General features: G+C 34.9%; 1 protein-coding gene across 5 annotated transcripts in view; it reads right to left on the bottom strand.

Moving 5' to 3' along the window:
- Positions 1–20,065, bottom strand: part of LOC108750001 (serine-rich adhesin for platelets) — a 77,847-nt gene that overhangs the window by 45,417 nt on the left and 12,365 nt on the right. For 3 of the 5 annotated variants that reach the window (XM_018489148.1, XM_018489149.1, XM_018489147.1), the window contains exons 2-6: positions 17,874–18,593; positions 15,509–16,176; positions 8,062–8,149; positions 7,188–7,525; positions 5,875–6,096 (exon numbers count right to left, since the gene is read on the bottom strand). In XM_018489148.1, coding sequence (XP_018344650.1) covers positions 5,875–6,096; positions 7,188–7,525; positions 8,062–8,149; positions 15,509–16,176; positions 17,874–18,585 — 2,028 coding nt within the window. In that variant the 5' untranslated portion in view covers positions 18,586–18,593. Of the gene's footprint in view, positions 1–5,874; positions 6,097–7,187; positions 7,526–8,061; positions 8,150–15,508; positions 16,177–17,873; positions 18,594–18,720; positions 18,745–18,863; positions 18,993–20,065 lie in introns of those variants that run through there. The other 2 variants (XM_018489146.1, XM_018489150.1) reach the window with 2 other exon arrangements.

The raw sequence follows: 20,065 nt of genomic DNA, 5'->3' as shown, positions 1-20,065 counted from the left end.
TTTAGTTTTTTCATTATCTTTTTTATAATTCTTAATATTCTATATATTTTTATTTATTAATTATGTATCTTTTAAGTTTTTGATATCATTCATTTCCATTTTATTTTTTTTTTGTATCTTTAGTTTTTCATTATCTTTTCTTAAATATAATTTTTAACATTCTATGTAGCTTGGTTTGTTATTTTAGCGTTTAAAAAGATGCAATTCTAAAATGCTTAATAAATAACAATTTATTTATCTCTCTTCTTCCACGATTGTTATTTTCTTTTTAATTTAATAATAATAATTTAATACTCATTTCCACCAATGCCGATTAAAGAAGTATCAATAAGGCTAAGAAACGTGCAAAACGATTATACGATATTAAGATGATATTAACGTAATTAATTTAATGTCTAATAATGTTTAAAACTTATGTAATACATTTCGACTACATAGAGTCTCCTTCAGTTTGCAATAGTCAAAAGAATGATACAATATTTAAATATATATACAACTCTATAGCGGTGATGCGCAATCCGCGGCAATTCCGTCAATTAATTTTCTGAAACCCATTGATTCATAGCTGTAAATAAAAAATTTTATTTTCTGTAAATTATAAAAATAACATTATGCATAATGATTTAACAGTTTCATATGAGATATTTATATTTCCAAAAATCTTTAAGAATTTATATTTAAAAATGTAGCTATTTCATAAATAAATAGCCTATAAAATTTAGTTTATTTTTATAAAGTATCTTAATTTTTAATTTTTTAGCAGTAATACGCGATCTTTCTTAAATTAAGATCTATATCTAAAAATGACTTTCAGTTTAAGAAAAGTTACGCATCACTACTCTATAGAATAATACGATATTCAACTATTCATAGCTCTATAAGATAATACAATATTTAAATATACATATAAAAGAATAAATTTAGAGTAAAAAGTAAAAGATAAAAAATTTTTTTTAATAGAGTTTTTTCTTAGGGTGGTATTCGTAGACCGTTTTTATTTTAAGATTGTCTTAAGTATTATCTTAAGATGCTAATACGGCCTTTTGATTGGTTTGTGACATATTAAGATTGTACTTAAGACGATCTTAAATATAAGAACCAACTATGAATGCGAGCAGCGAGAAAGAATGAAACATAAAGATAGTGTTCAAGCTAGTAAGTAAAGAAAGATGAGACATCAAGAGGATGTGTTAAGATAATTAAATATGCGTAACAGATAAATCCGTTCATATCAATAAAAGTAATGAGTACCGTATTCATAGAATCAATGAAATTCAATGAAAAATTTTTATATTTAATCCGTAGATAAAATAGCATAACGATTTATCATTTCGGAGTAAGAAAAAGTTGAGTCCTAACAGCTGAACAAGTTTTTTATCATTGGTATTGACCTTATGCTGAAAAATGTTAAAAGTGTCCGTCATAAAATGATATAAAACTTTGCTCTAAGTTTATAATTCTTTTTATATGTAATATTTAAATATTGTATTATCCTTTTAACTATTGCGAAGTGAAGAAGACTTTGTGCATTTTGAAGTTACATCACATTAATTTCGAACATCATTGGACATTAAACTATATATTATTTTAATATCTTATGAATTCTTTTTACTCGTTTCTTGGCTTTATTACCACTCTATTTTTGCTCTGCACTCATGAGCTTGACATTTGCTAATATAGATTAATTTAACTTGTCAGTTCATCTTATACTTTATCTTTTTTTACATACAAAAAATACATACTGCATTTAAATATTATTTATTTCTTTCAAACATTTCAAAATTTATTCGCAAATTTATCATAAGTTTATCACAAGCATCAAATTTCAGGGTTACTACAGAAAATGAATTTAAAAATTCCCTAACTTTTCCAGATTTTCCAGATAAAAATAGAAAATATTCCATGACTAATATAAAATATGTAAATTTCAACATTCAGACTTCAGGAACGTATAAAAAAGCTAGTTTATATTATTAAAAATAACGCAAAAAAAAAGCTTAGTAATGTAGTAAAATTTTGGGTGGCAAATTCAAGTCAGCAAAAAATAAATTAGTTTTAGAAAAAAAGAATGTAATTATGACAAAAAAGAGGGATCAAATAAAAATATTGAATAAAATATAGATTTTAATTACTTTATTAAAATCGTCTAAAGTGCGCAAGTTTTAAATGTATTTGATTATAAATGTCAGATATAATATTTAAAAAATTATAACAATTATTTGAAATAGGAGCAGTTTAAGGAAATTGTGAGCAAATTTCGAAATTCCAGACTTCAATTTCCCTGACTTTTCCCGGTTTTTTAGGTAGCAATCCAGAATTTATTCATATAAAATATATTGTCAATTCTAGTAGTCATTATGCTTCAATCAAAACTATTAAAGTTTATTTGCTTATTATATAAAGTCGTTTTTCTGCGATAAAATTTAATAGATTCTTCAAGAGAAAATAAATTCTTATTTTGAGTACATCACAAGTTTTTCTAAAATTTCTAATTGAATATATTTTAAGACTATTATTTAGAAAATATCGTTTGCTAAAGATAATTATCACTTAAAAGAAAAAAAGTAAACTGAGTAATCACTTTTCTTAGCAGTACATTGATATTTTTCTGTGTTTAGCTCTAAGAATTATAAAAAAATAAAGATTAAGCTGAATCGAGATTAAAAAGTTAATTTACATTGGTAGAAATGAACACAAGGGACAAGTAATAGTAATTCTATATAATAAGGACAAAATTCGTTCAATTTAGCTGAAGTTGTAAATAACGATACGCTTCAATAACAATTAATTCCCCTATTATTTCGCGTTCAATGGTGTAAAAATAAATGACAACGTACTTGACGTCGTCCGCAGACTTTACATATATGTTTTTCAAGAAAAGTTTTTTTCTTCTTTTCCACACATTAACGAGAGAATTCCAACACGTGATGTTTATCCGAGATAAATACCTATACTAGTAGCGCGAATACTCTGTTATCGTGATTTGAAAAGCATGCCATAAACCCAAGACTCAAGACTTTTCCATTGCAAATTTCATATTGTTGGTAACCCGACGTGACATTAAGCCGCCTTGCCATTCTTAACAAGAGGATCGCAAGCTTCATCTAGGTCGCGCCGACGAAGCCGCGAGAATCGTAAATCTTTTAGGATTCCGTATGCACGTTCCTCGGAGTCTCTCTCTTCTTCGACTCATCTACCCTCGGAATTCTGCTTCAGCGATTCCGCGAAGGCGCGATATCTGTATCTTGTAACGTGACACCGCAGGAGAATGCTTCTACGAATCATGCTACAATTCGGACACGTGTTGTCCAGAGTCCTTGAGTTGACTTTAATCCGTAGAAGAGCTTTCCTCGAACGAGATCAACAACGATTCTCGGTTTCTTCACTTTCATATAAAAACCCTCAATAAACATCATTAACAATATTACATCAATATTATCATTTCCTACTCAACAATTAATTATTACAATATGTGTTACATTACGTTTATATTATTAAGTAAGAAATTATTGTAGTAAGCCGGAAATCCAAAAGGAGTCTTGGAGAAGAAGTAGAAAATTATAATACTGATGTAATGTTACTTGTTAGTTAATGTTTACTCTGCAGTTAATTCGTCTCTCTCTCTCTCTCTCTCTCTCTCTCTCTCTCTCTCTCTCTCTCTCTCTCTCTCACTTTCTCTCCCTTTTGTATGATTATTCTAATTAACGTCGATCACCCCTGTAAATTCCTTCGATCCAAGAGTCAACTGATACACATGCACTGTCGCGGAAGTAATGCGGCTCTTTTTCTTTTTTTATATGTTTGATGTCGTAAGTAAGCGGCGAGTCACTGCGTGAGAAATGTGTCTCTCTCTTTCTTTCCCGTCTCTCTTACCGCTTGACACAAGTATACGTACGAAAAATGCTACCTCCCACTAGCAACGACCGTGCTCGACTGCACTCGTTGTGCTCTTTCGCAAGCACCGAGGCAACACACACCTGTTCCCGAGGTTCCTGTCGCGAACTCGCCTGATCGCCGATCACGCCGAGTCATCTTCATAACGCGCGAAGAAGAGATCGCCTACGGTAATTACTCAAGCAGATGTTACCGAGCTTTATACAACAACTTTTATGTGTTAATCATCTTGAGTAAACAAATGTATCTCAATTACCCGAGATATTTCTACGTAGTAGACTTTAACGACCAAACTGTGCCAGCACGCGTATCCTGAAGCAGAGATAATAAGATTAGGATAAAATAAAAATATTAAATGCTCCACCGAAGAGAAAAAGCTATGTGGCGAACATATAAATGTAGAGCAATAATATTTTAATTGATTGTTTTATACTTTTATTATTTGAAACTATTAAAGATAAAATGTAGTAAAATTTACAATGCCTGCCAAAAATTTCCAGTCAATATATCGCTCATTTGTTATAACAATGGCACAACTCAAAAAAGTTTTTTTCCAGAAGACGAATTTTAATGTTTGGAACATTAAAATTTTGTAATATTAATTTTGAACTGCAATTTGCATGTAATAATTGATTATAGAGTAATACAATTATGTATGTTCTTCTAAAGTAGATATATTCTAATTTTTTAAGTTTCTTTCTGTAAGCAATTAAAATATAATTTTTTAGTTATATTGTTGTTGTAGCACATGAGCGATGTAATCTTACAGATAATTTTTGTCAATCTTTTTTTAATTTATATTATAAGTTAAAAATCTCTAAGATAAAAATCTTGTTATAATCAATTTAAACACGATATTTTAAACGTAGAATACATTTGTATATTAAGATTTTTATTTGTAAATATTCTTTATCTAAACAATACAATAAAATTACTCATTGGCAAGCCGGAAACTTTTGACAGTCACTGTATTTCTAAAGTACACAAATTAAGTTGATTACCTTCAATGACTTGAAGTAGTAAACAGTTCGAGTATAAACAGATTAAAAACTAATCTATCCTGTTTTCAACTTTATTATAATTTTATTTCTAAAATGAATCATTTTTTATATCAAATTTATAGAAAATTCTCTCAATAATTTATTCATAAAACACAATTTGGCCATAAAAGTCTTTTTATAGTAACGTAATTCTATAGTAATTCTATAGTAACGTATATTCTATAATAACGTAATAAATATATCACATAAAGTGTGCAATAATACATTTTTAATATCATTTTTTATAGCTTTGCGCGATTATCAATAATAAAAAATGTTCTCGATGCAGTGATGAATCTTTAATGTATCGCTCGTAAACATCGTAACTATTACGTTTCTCCCCAGTTATGTATCTAATTGCAATTGCATTTACATATGTTGCGTTATTTGACGATACGATGTATTATTCAGCGCGCAAGCTTGACAGGTAATAATTTCCTCCGACAATGCCCCGAGTTAAGAATCGAACGATGAGAAGGTAGAGAGCGTGCTTGCCTACTCTCAATACGAGCACGCGATAAAAAAGACGTCTGCTTTTACTAAAGCGGATACTAGACGCACGTTGTTGATTATGCTCGAATGATACATATTTTCTAGATTATAGTTATCACACTCATGACTTGAAACTGTCTCACAGTTCAGCATTCGACATGTAAAAAACTAAATACAAATTCGAAGATTGATATAACAACCTGCATACATGTACAACGTTACGTTAAATGTCAGTAGACACACAGCTCTGATATTTTTAATCAAGAGTCGTAATACGTGAATCTAAATGCGGTACAGTCAGATCTCTCATGGCATCCAAATGAAAGGCCTACCGCAAGTCTTTCACGTGATATAATTCGAGAGATTAGTTGAATTGATAAATATTGAGAATATAAATACAATTATTACTGCTTGGCATGTCGGTTATAAATAGTAAAGAACCGCTTACCGCTTTCCGCTTGTCCTCCGCGCTCAAGGCACTGTGGCTCCTGTGCCTAATGAGATCCATGACTTTGCTCACAGGATTCCTGCTGCTCTCAGATCCAGCTCTAGGCCGACCGCTTCCTTGGTCTCTATTCTCCTTTTGTTCCTTCTGGCTTTCTCTATGATGTTCCTTCTCCGTATGTACATCCACCGACGAGCTTCCATGCGAGCCTCTGTGCAAGGAATGCTGGACAGACATATAATAAAGAAATTAGTAATGTTATAATGTATAACGTACTTAATAGTAATGTAATGAATGAAGCTTTCTAAAATGTGATATTTCCAATAAACTTCTATACAACAATTGCTAAAGTATCTAGAAACTTAGCTGGATCTCTCTCTCTCTGAAAATAATTTTGTTGGATCATTAAAATGATTATGTAGAAGATGGTTATTGGAATGTCCAAATTTTTCGCAACGTTGCTCATCGTGCTTAAGTGTTTTATGTGTGTCATTATTTTATAGTCCAATATATAAAATTATTTTTAAATCTATATTTAGTTAAATTTTTAGATACTTTAGCGAAACCATTCCTTTTGTAGACTGATAACGATTAAATTTATAGTTTTGATACAAATTTTTCAAAATTGAAGGATTTTATATAATTTAACATATCACAATCACAGTTGCCACTTCTGTGGTCGAAGATTCTGACTTTTTTAACGAATCTTCGGCTCTTTAACTAACTCTAAATTTTTATAATGGTGATTTTTTTTTATAAAACGGTGATGTACAAATGATGCCGATTTTCTTCATTTTCATACGCATGTAGAAAGAGAAATGAGAAAGAAATAGATAGATAAATGTATGCGTGTAGGAATAGATAAAAGGAAATGCATTGGAGAAAGTATTGTATATAAGGCTGTAATAGTGTGAATATGAAAGATCCGTGAAAGAAATAAATATAAAGAAATTTAGATTTAGATTGGTATAGTCATGTAGACTGTAAACAAAAGAATAGATAGAAGTAGTAAACCAGTTCCTCTTTTGAATTATGTATGTTGAAGTGAATAAATTCTATTCAATTTTTTATAGGCCCATTGATTTTCCTTCAGTTTTAAAAAGAAATCTCCAGCGGGAAGCGCTAAAGTTGATAATTTTTTTCTTTAGAGAGATCGATTACAAGGCAATAATATCTTCGGCAGATAATCGATCTCCGATAAAAAGAGTCATCTGTCTGCAGCAGACTCGAAAGGTGGCAACCGTAATCACTAACCATACATATCACATTTCTACTGTAATTTTATAATGCGTATATTGTTCTCTCGCTTGTTGTACCTGAACGGCATTTTTCATATTAGCTATAATACTGGGCTTCCTCTTGCTGGCGTCCGACTTGCTCCTCGGCCTGAAAGCGTCGAAGAGCGCCGGCTTTCTCGTAGGGCTAGCAGTGTCATCCGTACCACCGCCACTTCTTCGACGTTCCGCGCTATTACTGCGACTATTACTGCGACTGGTGGAACCGGACCGAGTACCGGAAGTCTTTCGGCCGCCTTTGCCGGAACTCGATGAACTCGACGGTTCTGCTGGCTGCGGAAGCGGCGTAGATTTTCCAGAACTAGGTGCGCTCCCGTAAGACGATTTTCTGATCGGCTTCGAGTGCGATCCCCACGTATCTGCAAGTCAATTTATTTCCATAAGTATAGTGTACAATTATTCCATAACTTAGTTTACTATGATTGACTATTTACTATTTTATTTGCAAATCAATCATTCAACGTAATACGGACATTACACGATTAATAATACTGTCATCAACGAATACTGACATATTATTGATCTGGATTTCTAAATTCTCGGGTATCAGTGTCGCTTCTGTAGAAGATACTGATGTTCGAGAATAAATAAATCCGGCTCACTATCAATATTTTATCAATATTCTAACCGGACATAAATAATATTATCAGTATCTGTTAATACTAATAAATGGTATTATTGAACGTGTAAGGTATTTTCAATAATTACTGATCTTCACTCGCATAGACTAACTATTTTGCGTATTCAAAAAAATATAAATTTTCTGCTACACAGATAAACAAATAATAATTACGCGATACGGATCTCCTTGCAAAAAGTGAATATATCGTTCGCGTGCTCCGGAAGAGAAGAAAATATAATGACCGGCATACACGATCGTCGATTACTAACTCACCTGCTCGTGGCCTGTGACCTTGAGAAACATGCCCGGAATTATCCGTATCCTCGGTCACGATCGTTGGTAATGGTTGCGAACCAAGCTCCTGAAAAGAAGAAAGTGGTTTTAGAGACGATCGATCGAGTTGTCCGCACGAAATCCCGAAAACATTCAGGGACTTTCGGTTACAATTCTAACGACTTCTCGTGGGAATTATTATAAGCTGCAAACCTGAAGACAACACGCGAGAAGCGGTGATTAGATATCGCTATTTAATCGCACGATAGGCGATACAGAGCAATTATTTACGCACACATTTTTGCAATTTGTAAGCTCTTCTCAGCCGCGATGAGTGCAATGCAAGATACGTCCACGAGCGCAGGGAGAAATTTTGCATTGATTTATTCGAATATTAAAGAAAAAAAGGAGATAAATAAGATAGGCGTATCCAATTACATAATAATAATATCTTTGGAACTCGTCCAAGAAGAGATTCACTCTGGGAAATGTCCAACGAATGGCACCGTACGATCGCCTGATGTTCGCATCTCCTAGAATGTTTTAACAAGTCGGATCTATTTTTATTCTGTTACTTGGTCAACTGCACATCGCGCTATACAACAGATTATGAATCATACTTTATCAGCTGAAATACGTCAGTTAATGACGTAATTGTTCCTAGCATTTATAAAAAAAAACAAATAATTAATACTTCACTTAAGCAACAAGAATTCGTACTTTCCGTAGTTTACAAAACTGTATCATTATCGCTCATTTACTGTAACTCAATTTTTACACTGTAATCCATAAAATACTAAATTTTAATAAATATTTGTTTGAATAGTTTTAAGCAAGCGTTTACTAAATATAACAATGTATTTATTTAGTAGAAGAACTATTAATTTGATTTAATTATCATTTTTTTCATTAAATAAATATTTATTTGCTACAACTAAACGTTTACTTAGTAATATTCAAAGAAATATGTATATTAAGATTTAGTAATTTTTTCAGTGCTGCACACAAAAAAAGAATGGAAACGTAAAAAAAATATATTTTTGAGAAATATATTTATATTCTTCTAAATCATTTATTACCAAAATTGTACTTCAAAATAAACATTACAAAATTTTTTAATGATTCAAAACCTTTATTTTGTAGAGAACTTTAAGCAAATTCAACTGGACGCACTTATATTAAAGCCGTCGTACACAAACTGAAATGCAAAAGTGTGTTTAATGTAAATGTAGAAACAGGTTAAACCGTGAAATCTTCGATGCATTTTGTTGCGTGCTGTTAAGTGAAATATGCATTTTACAAATCAAAATATTTGCATGTCACTTTTACAGTCCAATTAAATCAGTGTACAACGGCTTTAGCATGCACCAGTGCACACTTGTGCGTCCAACCGAATTCACTATTTGTTTTTTGAGTTGTGCCGTTGTTGTAGCAAATGACGTCGATATTTTTATCTGTAAATCTTTTTGACGAGGAAAGAGAATGCTCGAAGTGAAATCTCCGAAAGACTCTTTAAGAACAGTTTGGGAAATTGTCGTTTCGTGTTTGTATGCGTAACAATGTTCAAAAAAAAAAAAATACATTCATTAACGACTAAGGCGAGGCGAGCACTGAAAAAAAGTCTGCCAAACGTATTTCATTTAGCGCATTTATACAATAGTTAGTAAATATTACCAAACATAACAATAGTGACCAACCATTATTTTTGGTAATAATAAGAAAAAATAATTTTTTGAAAAAGTAAAAATAAAAATTACAGTTTAGTTCGTTTTAGTTATATGTGAACCAAACGTTTGATTGAAATTATTACACCAAAGCTTTAGTGAAATCATCATCTTGCTTGATTATTATTACCAGACCTTTTTCAGTGAGAGAATAACGATGGGTCGAAATATAATTGCGAAATAACAAATTGCTTAGCGCATAAAAGGGATATTGATAGGCGCCCCGCGTGGATGTTCGTTATGCGCATTCACGTGAATTCCTGCGGAGCACAATGGGAGATGGGATCGAAGAAGGGCGCGACAGGATGGCGACCTTCGAGCGGTTCTCATCTCCAACCTCTTCTTCATTCATTATTTCTCTGTCTCTCTCTCTCTCTCTCTCTCTCTCTCTCTCTCTCTCTCTCTTTCTTTCTATCTATCCATCTATCTATCTTGCTCCTCTCCGTTAAAGTACCACTTCTCTTGCCAGAGTTGACACGGATGAATATATATCAGCGATATATCCACGCGAGAGCGAGATGTATTAATTTTGCACGAGCAAAAGGTACACCTCGCAAAATACCTTATAAGTCCCATGATACTCCGGGCAACGGTCCAGATACGGCATCAGAGAGTACTTCCGCACTTTCCCAACCAAGGGCACCGACATCCTCTCGCGATCATCGAGATGAGAACGACGCGCTTCCCAGGTGTTCATTTCAGTGTAGATATCATGCGTCCATCCATCGAGATTCCGACACCGAATGACAAGTGTCATGGATAGGGTGCTCAAATTATCTCACGACCACTATCTTTTCGCAACTCGTTATCGCGATAACGATTCTCCTTCGAGCAACGGTCATCGTTCGCTTCGCGGTAAGCGTTGTCTGTTTACTGCGCCGCATACAAAACGAATGAATTTTGCTGAAGTATATAAAAATTTTGCTAGATACAGATATAAAAATAATCTTGTTGCGTCATCAAAATAATTATACAAAACGCTTGAGCGTCGATAATGCTGCAAAAAATTTTAACATTCTATTATATATAGCAACCAGTTTGAACGTTCTACATAATTATTTCTACATAATTATTTTGATAGTTCAAGATTCAGATTCTGTATTTATACGGAAAGAACGGTTTTTTGCTGAAATATTAAAAAATTTTAATAAATGTAAATACAGATCTAAAATAATTTTGTCAGACCATTAAAATAATTAAGTGCTATGAAATATTATACTTAAGCATTGATGATAACATTGCAAAAAGTTTCAATATTCTGTATAGCAATTAGTTTAAGCGTTCTACATGAATAATTATTTTAATGGTTTCATATATTTTTTTCAATATATTATTTTCAGATCCATATCTAACCAAATTTTTAGATAGAGGGAGACTGAAGCTCGTTGACATAATTTTTACAAGTTTTTACAATTTCGGCATTAGAATTTTTAACAATTATTATAAACAATTAATTACTATACTTACTCTCTAAGTCTGAATCACTGGATAGTCACTAATTAGCCAGCATATTTGGCACTGGATAATCAGTAAAGTTCAATTAAAAAAGGAAAAATGTTTGAGCATTATATAACTAAAACACTGATATTTGCACATTAATTAAAATCTTCCAATATATTTATTGAATTTATGCACTAAAATAAGATTAGTTAAATTACATAATAAAGATTAGCTAGGTTAGAGATCTCACTGATTTCATTCACTGATTACCAGTGGCATACTTGGCAATGATATCAGTGATTATCCACTGATTCAAATTTAGAGAGTAAAACGTACTAATATGATAGAGAGAACCTTCCTCTAAATTTTCACGCCACAAAGGATTTTGTACACTGTGCAGTTTCTTTGTAGTAAATGAAATACGAGTGTGCTGCATTGTAGTCAATTCTGCATTGTAGTCAATTTGTCCCGATAGATGGAGTAAATTGATACGTATCACGGTGTGCCTCAAATCGCCTCTTTGATAAACTCTATAAATTAATGAAAACGTAATAGAAATAAAAAATCGAATGCACTTCTCAAAAAGAAATCCATGGAATTATCTCTCTCCGATTTTGATGAGTTTCAAATATGTTGTTTCTTTTTTAACACACGGCACACAATGTAGAGTTAAAGACAAGTAATAATTAAAGCTTGTCGCTATAGTCTCGCAAAAAAAACAAAAAAAACAAAAAAACCGATGCAATACAGACTAATTTAAAAACTGCGGTTTTGGAAGATTCGCAAAAATTCGTGTCTATCAAGATCTCAGTATTGACTGACGGCACGTGGATATGAGAATTCAGATACGCGTTCGTTTCCCTCTTTTAATTGACAGTGAAACATACCGATAATGATATTCTCTGGACAATTGTCATAATGACATTATTGTTGACGTCATCAAGAATAATTCCGTGCAACGTCCGTGTGGCGATCCATTTTTAGCGAATTTTATCGTGATACTGCTAGCTTGTTTTCTTACGCGTGAAAAGCTTATCCTACCGCCTACAGTCGCGCCGTTAAAGGCGGAACATCAATTATCAGTAGTGACAATATTGGCACAACGCACGTCTCAGTGCATGTCTCAGAAATTAAATATCGCTTTGCTTTCGTATCTCTTCCTTTCCTTTTTTTAAGTCCTATTTGTTTCATTTTTCTAATTTCATCTGTCGTTCTTTCTCAAAACTACTACGAGAATTTTACTGAAATATTTATCAATTCAGCTAGATTCAGATCTAAAAGTAATTTTGCTGCCTATCAAATAATTATACAAGATGTTGAAACTGGTTGCTAGAATGTTAAAACTTTTTGCAGCATTATCATCAACTACAAGGGAAGACGTGAACTTTGTTGAATTTGTTTTTAATTCAGCGCAGACCTAAAAATTAATTTTGTTGTGAACTATCAGAATTATTATGTAAGGTATTCATGAGGAATGCTGCAAAAAGTTTTGACATTCTAGAAATCAGTTTGAACGTTCTACATCATTATTTTGATCATTCAAATCAAATTATTTTCAGATCTGAAATCTATCAAAGTATCTAAATTTTTAAGATACTTTGGCAAATCTGTGTTTTCCGTAATAAGCTTATGGAATTATTTCGTTCTCTTTCCTTCTTTTTCTGTCTACATAAAATGTAATATTAAATCAAACAGACGAAGAACTGTAGATGTCAAAGATCAATATTGATTTCAATGAATCATAAAACTCCTTAAAAAATTGAATGAATCGCGCGATATGCACAGTGATCTGAAATGACGAAAGCGATAGAAATGTACAACGATCCTGGGAAAAATGTAGAAAATAGTGACCAAGCTTCGATGTAAGACATTCGAGTTTGCTTCGTTGTTCTAATTAATGTTGTTTCGATATTCTTTGCAACAAGGTAAAGATACGCACGATGGACACGTCAAAATATCTATCCATCATAAGACCTCGCCACGAGAGGCATCGGTAATTTCTCCTTCGAGTGAATCGATAGAGCTTAAAGGAAGCCTTGTACCACTTCGTTTCACCCCTTCCGTAAAACGTTAGAGCCGCATCGGGAGATCTGGGGCAAATGATATGACATTTAGAAACACATAATCTAGTCTTCCCTTCGTTACTTTTTAACATCGACACGGAGAAAATCGTTTTGCTACATCTTGTTTTGTGCTAACAGCATTTTAAAAAATCAGGTATAGCTGATGTTATAATTTTTGTTCAATTTATGTAACTGATAATCGTGCAATTTTTTTTCTAAATTTTTATATTTACATAAAATTTGTTTTATGTAAAATATTTTACATTCGTTATACATATTTATACATATTTATAACTATTGTAACGATTAAATTGATATTTTAAAATGTCTCAAGTTTTCTAATCGTACCACTATTATACCAGCAAAACAATTAACAATAACCTTGCTATTTGTCAGTTGTAAAAATAAACTCAGTTCTATTTCGACATCCTTGTCTTTTAAAATTAACCTCTCAAAAAAATTAATGATTGTGCGAGGATCGTTTGTCTATTGCAAAAATACTCGGAAATTCGCGATCATTATTTCCTACATTCGACTCATTTCTCATCGATTGTTCCATCGGGAAGAAACTCCGTCAGCCAACTCGCCAAATATATTATCCATTCTCAGAAGAAAGAAAAAAAGAAGAGGAAATAGGGGAAAAGCAAAAATCCCCTCGAGTTCTCTCTACCGATTCTATATATATCTTTTTTTTTTTTAAAGACATGCGATTGAATGTTAGGTCTGCTACTTATGGAAGCCGCACGCTAATAGCAAATATCTTCACAATGACGATTTTACGCTATTCACCGTGCAAAAGGAACGTAACAAGAGCGAGCTAATAAAAATGCAAAAATCTTATTCAGCAGGCACAATGACGCATTGAAAAAAAAAAACTCTGAATGAACAAAAAAGAGGAAAAGAAGTAAATCGACAAAACGCGAGCAGTGCGACCGTAATATTCAGGGCTACACGAAATTGCGTTATCAATCATTTATACAATAATGACGACACGCATCATCGAGCTTTTTAATACAGTATTTTAATAAAGTATTTTAATAAAGCATTGCCGAGAAAGAGAGAGACACACGCAAACGACACGAGAACGACGACAAAGTATTCAATTTCATTGCGTTGACGTACAACCGACGAATAATTGTGGCGCAATCGACGAGAAAACAACGAGCGATTCGCGAATGGGAGAAACGATGGGATTACTCGTACGAGCCGCTTTCGTAAGAATCGACCGGCTGGGATCGCTGTAAACAAATTTACGGGACTGCCTCCACTCGCAGCAATTGGTTAATTGGTGCAATTATAGGACGGAGCAAATGGAACGCCGACGCCGACGAGGCGCGATTGTCTACATGTCGTTAGTTCGATCCTTAAAGGGATAACGCGCGGAATAATATGTTTTTGTTTAAGCGAAAAAATATATTGTTGTTCGTTGGACATTTTATGCACACCTCATCAATTAAATATATATGATGTGTGCTAAAAAAAAAAAGAATGCGTTCTTTTACTAAACATATGAATTATAATATCAACAATATTAGCTGCGTTCAGCAGAAAAAGTAGCTTTGCAACTGTACGATTCTTTAACATGATTCGTTTATAATACATTTGGATTTAGTAAGAAACTAAGAACCAGAATATGTTTGACGGTATTAACTTTTAATCATATTAAGGAATTTTATAATAAATAACTTATTTTATTTTTATATGTTTTTTTTTTTTTTAAAAGAGTGTGTTTATCTATTAATTTTACCACAATTACAAAACTGCTTTTTCTGTTAAACGCGGCCATCAGTTCAATAATTTTGGAATGACACTTGTTCAATTCAGTCGAACAATTGCATTGCACGTGTAAAATTCTATTTAAAAAATTCATTCTTCTTTAAATGCATAGCACGTATAACAAACCGACAGCAAAAAAACGATTGCAAAGAAACCAATTTCATTTCAACAAATGAAATTAGTTTCTTTACAGTCATTCTTTTACATTCATATCTATCTATTATATTTGCTACTATATTTTAGCAACGTGCTGTCACGAGTAAATTTACTCAGTACACGATTTTTCTGCCTCACCAACACGAGCAACAAGTACTGTTGCAATATCAGACAGTTCCTAGGTAGTCATTAAGGTTTCGTAGCAGCCGCAGCATTAAAAGCAGGAGAATTCTTGGGGCGTCTCGTTAATATCATGCGGATTAATACTCGAGATAATGGCTCACTCACCCGTCGTTTTTTCTCCTGCACGAGATCCAGCCTGCGAATCCACACCTCCTCCGTGGAGTCGTAATCGAGAGTGCTGGTGCTGCTCGCCTGGCTTTTAATCTCGATCAGGCTACTGTCAAAGAACCGCTTGTCGAAATGCGGACTGGGCAACGGACTGGTCCTCGAGAAGGTCATACTGGTGGAATACGAAGGAGGATCCGTAGCGGGGAAGGTCATGCCTGGGCCGGTGGTATGTCGCCTTCTTAGTGGAGGTTTCGTCGTCGACGTTGGCGACGTCACGGTGGATGTTGTGAATCTACCGGAAACCGACGTCGCGACCGTCGTCGTCGCCATGGTCGCGCCCGTCGTCGGCGTCGTCATCGTCGTTGTCATCGTCATCGTCGTCGTCGTCATCGTCGCCGTCGTCGCCGTCGTCGCCGTCGTCATCGTCATCGTCGTCGTCGTCGTCGTCATCGTCGTCGTCGCTATTAACGACGGTGACGGTGGTTTCGCATCCGACACACTGGACGTCGCCAAAGACTTCTCGTCAATCTTCTCCGAACTAGAATTCTCCGAAGACGACGGACTCGACGCCTTCGACGTCTTGGAGGAGACGCTGTCCGTTTTTTCGACCTGTGTCTTCGACGTATCCTTCTTACTATCGACGCTCGGGCTATCAACGTTCTTCCCTGTAAAAGCCATCGCGATTAGAGCTTCTGAAACGCCATAGAAATGTGACAAAGCTTTCGTTATACAATCCACGTGTGGAGTTCCAAGGTCGAGGAGTGGCACAAAGGCGCGTCTGTGACCCCGTTGGATCGTCGGAAAATTCGCGATGACGCGACAAGACTATTGCGCATCGATAAAAGTCGGTCGATGCTATTAAATTATTAAGAGCAATATTTGCAGGAATAGAAAAATATAGTTAATAAACAAATATAATTATAAATCTTTCGTAACGTGATTAAAATAGTAGCGTGATTAAGACAGTAACGTGAAGGCAGTAAAGAAACGCGCGAGATAAATAATATCGTGATATTTTAATATTCTATATGCGTTCTAGGTCAAAAAAGTTTGAAAATATTTTTTTTAAATTCACATTTTTGGGATACTTACTCAAGTATCTATAATTCTTCAATTATAAGTAAAATTTAAACTAATAAATTTAAATTAAAAAAAAATCTTATTTTTAATCATAAAGCGGATCTTGGTACTTAATTATATGTTTACATGTAAATTTGCAAATACATTGTTCAGTTTTATAAACGCAATCATAAACCAAAGCTGCACGGAAAAAATAAATTTCGTTTGAATTATTTAAAAATTTAGCTACATACAGACCTGAAGATAATTGAACTATCATAATACTTATATAAGAAGTTCAAGCATGCTGCAACAAATTTTGAGCAACATTCGAGCAACAAGTTTGAGCGTCCTACATAATTATTTTAATGGACCAACAAAATTCTTTTCAGATCTGTATCCAGCTGAATTTTTGGATACATCAAAAAAACAATCTTTTTCTTTTATGTGAAAATAATCTCATAAATTACCTTGCTCGTCAATGTAATAATAATAAGTATGTAATAATAATGAGTATCTTAAAACATTGTAAAGAACTTATTGCGAAAAATTATCTGAGTTGGAATTTAAACCTGAATCTTTCTCATTCCGTGCGAGTGTCTTATTAATTCGATTACCGAGGCATGTGAAGATAATTGGCGAAATAATCAGTAAGAGAACATTACTTTTCAAGGAGACGGTATAAACAATCATAAACTTCAGTTTATGATTGCGTTTCAATTAAGTCTAACAAACTGAATCGGCGCGTAATTTATAAAACTAAAAAATACAGTTCCTAATGTATTTACTTTGCACATAAACATTATCAAGCACCAAGAAAAATCGAATTCTTCCTCTTCTTTGAATAATTCTTCAGACTCAAAATCAGTTAACAGATCAGTTAAAAGAATTAAAAAAACATTAAAAAAAACATCGTTGTGAACATTTTAATATTAGTAATCCCAAAAATGTCAAATTTTGAAAAGTGTTTCCAAATTTTTGGTCTAAAGCATCTCAAAGCCGATTATGTCCTTGTAAATGGTCAAGGATCATATCTCTCTAGTTCCAGAGAGAGGAGAGAAATACGCGTTATAAATACGCTTAAAAGCGATCGTTACCTAAGTGGAGTGACTTTTCGCGCCGCGCGTTGCCAAACGCGAGCACGTTAAGCTAATCTTAGCTCTCATTGGACGGGCTCCTCGCAATAGCTTATATTTCGTAACTGCACGCTTTTCTCGTAATTGTCCGCGGGAATCCGATTTAATCCGGGGTAATTAACTCCGAAAAACTCTCTTCAAAGTGACGAAGGCATGCCTTCCCTCACCTTCCTCGGTCTCGTACTCGTCCTCCTCCCGGCACTCCGACAATCTCCTGCCCCAGGGATACGGACTATGCGTCTGGTTCCTCGACGGCAGCCGGTTTACATGCGATAAGAAATAATGATGGAAGAAACTATCCACACCGTCGGAGTCCTCCCCGGAGGACTGTAACATATCCTTAAGCGCCGCCAAAGAGGTGATTGTGTTGTAATTGATCGCCGAGACCAAATCATCCTCGATATCGCTGTCGTCCGTCGTGTCCTCGTTCTTGGAAGTGCTCTCCTTCGATTCCTCTCGCGAAGTCGCTTCCGTTTGCGTCGTCTGAGCCGTTTCCGGCTTCGACGGCTCCGTCTTGTCCTCCGAACTGGTCTCGGACTCGTCGTCGGTAGTGCTGGTGGATGTACTGTCGCTGGACGACTCCTGTTCCTTCTTCTCGCCACCTGGTTGCGTTTCCTTGCGCTCCTCCTCGTCGGCGGACTCCTTGCTGCCCTCGTCCTCCTCGTCGGCCTCCTCGTCGTCGGCCGACAGCGTCTTCTTCAGCGTCTTCATCTCATTCTTCAAATTCATGTTCTCCAGAGACTCACGTTTGTCCTCCGCCTTCATCTTCCGATCGACGTCCTCCTGCCCGGTCGAATCGTCGTCGTCCCGCTTCCTATTATCCCCGTTCACGTCGCACTCGTCCGACTCGTTCTGCTTGTCGTTGCCGGTGCCCTCCATCGAGGAAGCTGAAAGAGAAGGCAAGAATTATCGCTCTCGCGCGCAAGGTCAGGCTTCTCTCCCGCTCTTATATAGTTCCCCATACATAACGTAACGCTAAGCTACGTCGATGCGATCGCGAAATAGAGCGCGTACCTACCGCTTACCGCAATGCGCCAGCGATATAGCGCCTATCCCTACACACACACACACACACACACACACACACAAATTGTCTGCAATTCTCTTTCTCTCTCTTCTTCTTCTTCTTCTAAACCCCTTTTGAATTTCCAATCTACCCTCTCTCTGTCTGAAAGCATCCTCGTGGATGTATACCGCGGGAAGCGGAGCAATTAAAATAATGGCCATGGATTCCGCGAAGTGCGATTTCGAGTCATGAGGACGAGAGCGCATCTGCGAGTCATGGACCAGACGTCGCAGCATTACTACAAGCAAGATCGCGTAAGACGAAAGGGCATAGCGGATTGGAACTTCAGCGGTTCTTTGGCCGAACGCCAAGCGCTCCGTCGTGCGCGAATTACTTGTTTACCGCGTGCTGGCGCGTGACGTAAAACGCTATTCGGCTCGTGGACCCGATCTGAGCGGCCTGGCAGACGTAGGCACGTGACGGATCATGCGAAACATCTCGCAAACGAGCGAGCAAAGTTGAACCAAAAAAATGTTTTATCGCTGATAAATTTCTCTCAGAAGTGTCACGATTCCCGATTCGTTCCCGACGAGGCAGAACAAAAAAGAATTAAGTATGAGTGAGAGAGAGAGAGAGAGAGAGAGAGAGAGATGGGAAAAAGAGAAAAAAATTAACTAGCTCCCTTTTTTATTTTTATATGCATCATATTTTCTTCATTCCTTTGTACGCACATTCCAGACCAAAAGTTTGAAAACACTTTTAAAAAATTGACATTCCTGAAATTACTTACTTAAATATTCATAACAATGTGTTTCTGCAACAATAATTCTTTAGATTCCACAACTGTTATTGGATCTAGAAAAATTATTGTTAAAAAAATACGTGGATATTTCAGTAAGTGATCCAAAAAAAAAATGTCAATTTTTTAAAAAGTGTTTTCCAAACTTTTGAAGTGTGTGTGCCTATCTCTCCCGGATCACTAAAAAGAGAGAAACACAAAATTAAAATCGTTATTCGCGGTAACAGTGTCTCGTGGAGAGCCGATAACCGCGATTTTATATCGACGTTTTATCTCGGAGGTATCACAAGGAAATTCACAAGAATCTTATCGTACGCCACGCGGCAATATGTCACAGAAACAATGTGTGTAAAACTGGGTAATCCGTTACTGGAATTACCACGACAATTAGTGTCATGACGTATGCTGCGCGCTACATCCGTCCGTACTCTCTATTTCTACGAAATCTGCTAACAATTAAATCTCCTTCGCTTTGTTAATATAATTGTGATTTTGTTGCATATGGATGATGATGAAAGTATCGTGCGTGGCTCAAATAAATATATATATATATA

The sequence above is a fragment of the Trachymyrmex septentrionalis genome, unplaced genomic scaffold, assembly GCF_001594115.1.
Source record: "Trachymyrmex septentrionalis isolate Tsep2-gDNA-1 unplaced genomic scaffold, Tsep1.0 scaffold32, whole genome shotgun sequence".
NCBI lineage: Eukaryota > Metazoa > Arthropoda > Insecta > Hymenoptera > Formicidae > Trachymyrmex > Trachymyrmex septentrionalis.
Note: the sequence above shows the minus strand (reverse complement) of the source record. Positions and strands in the feature narration are given on the sequence as shown.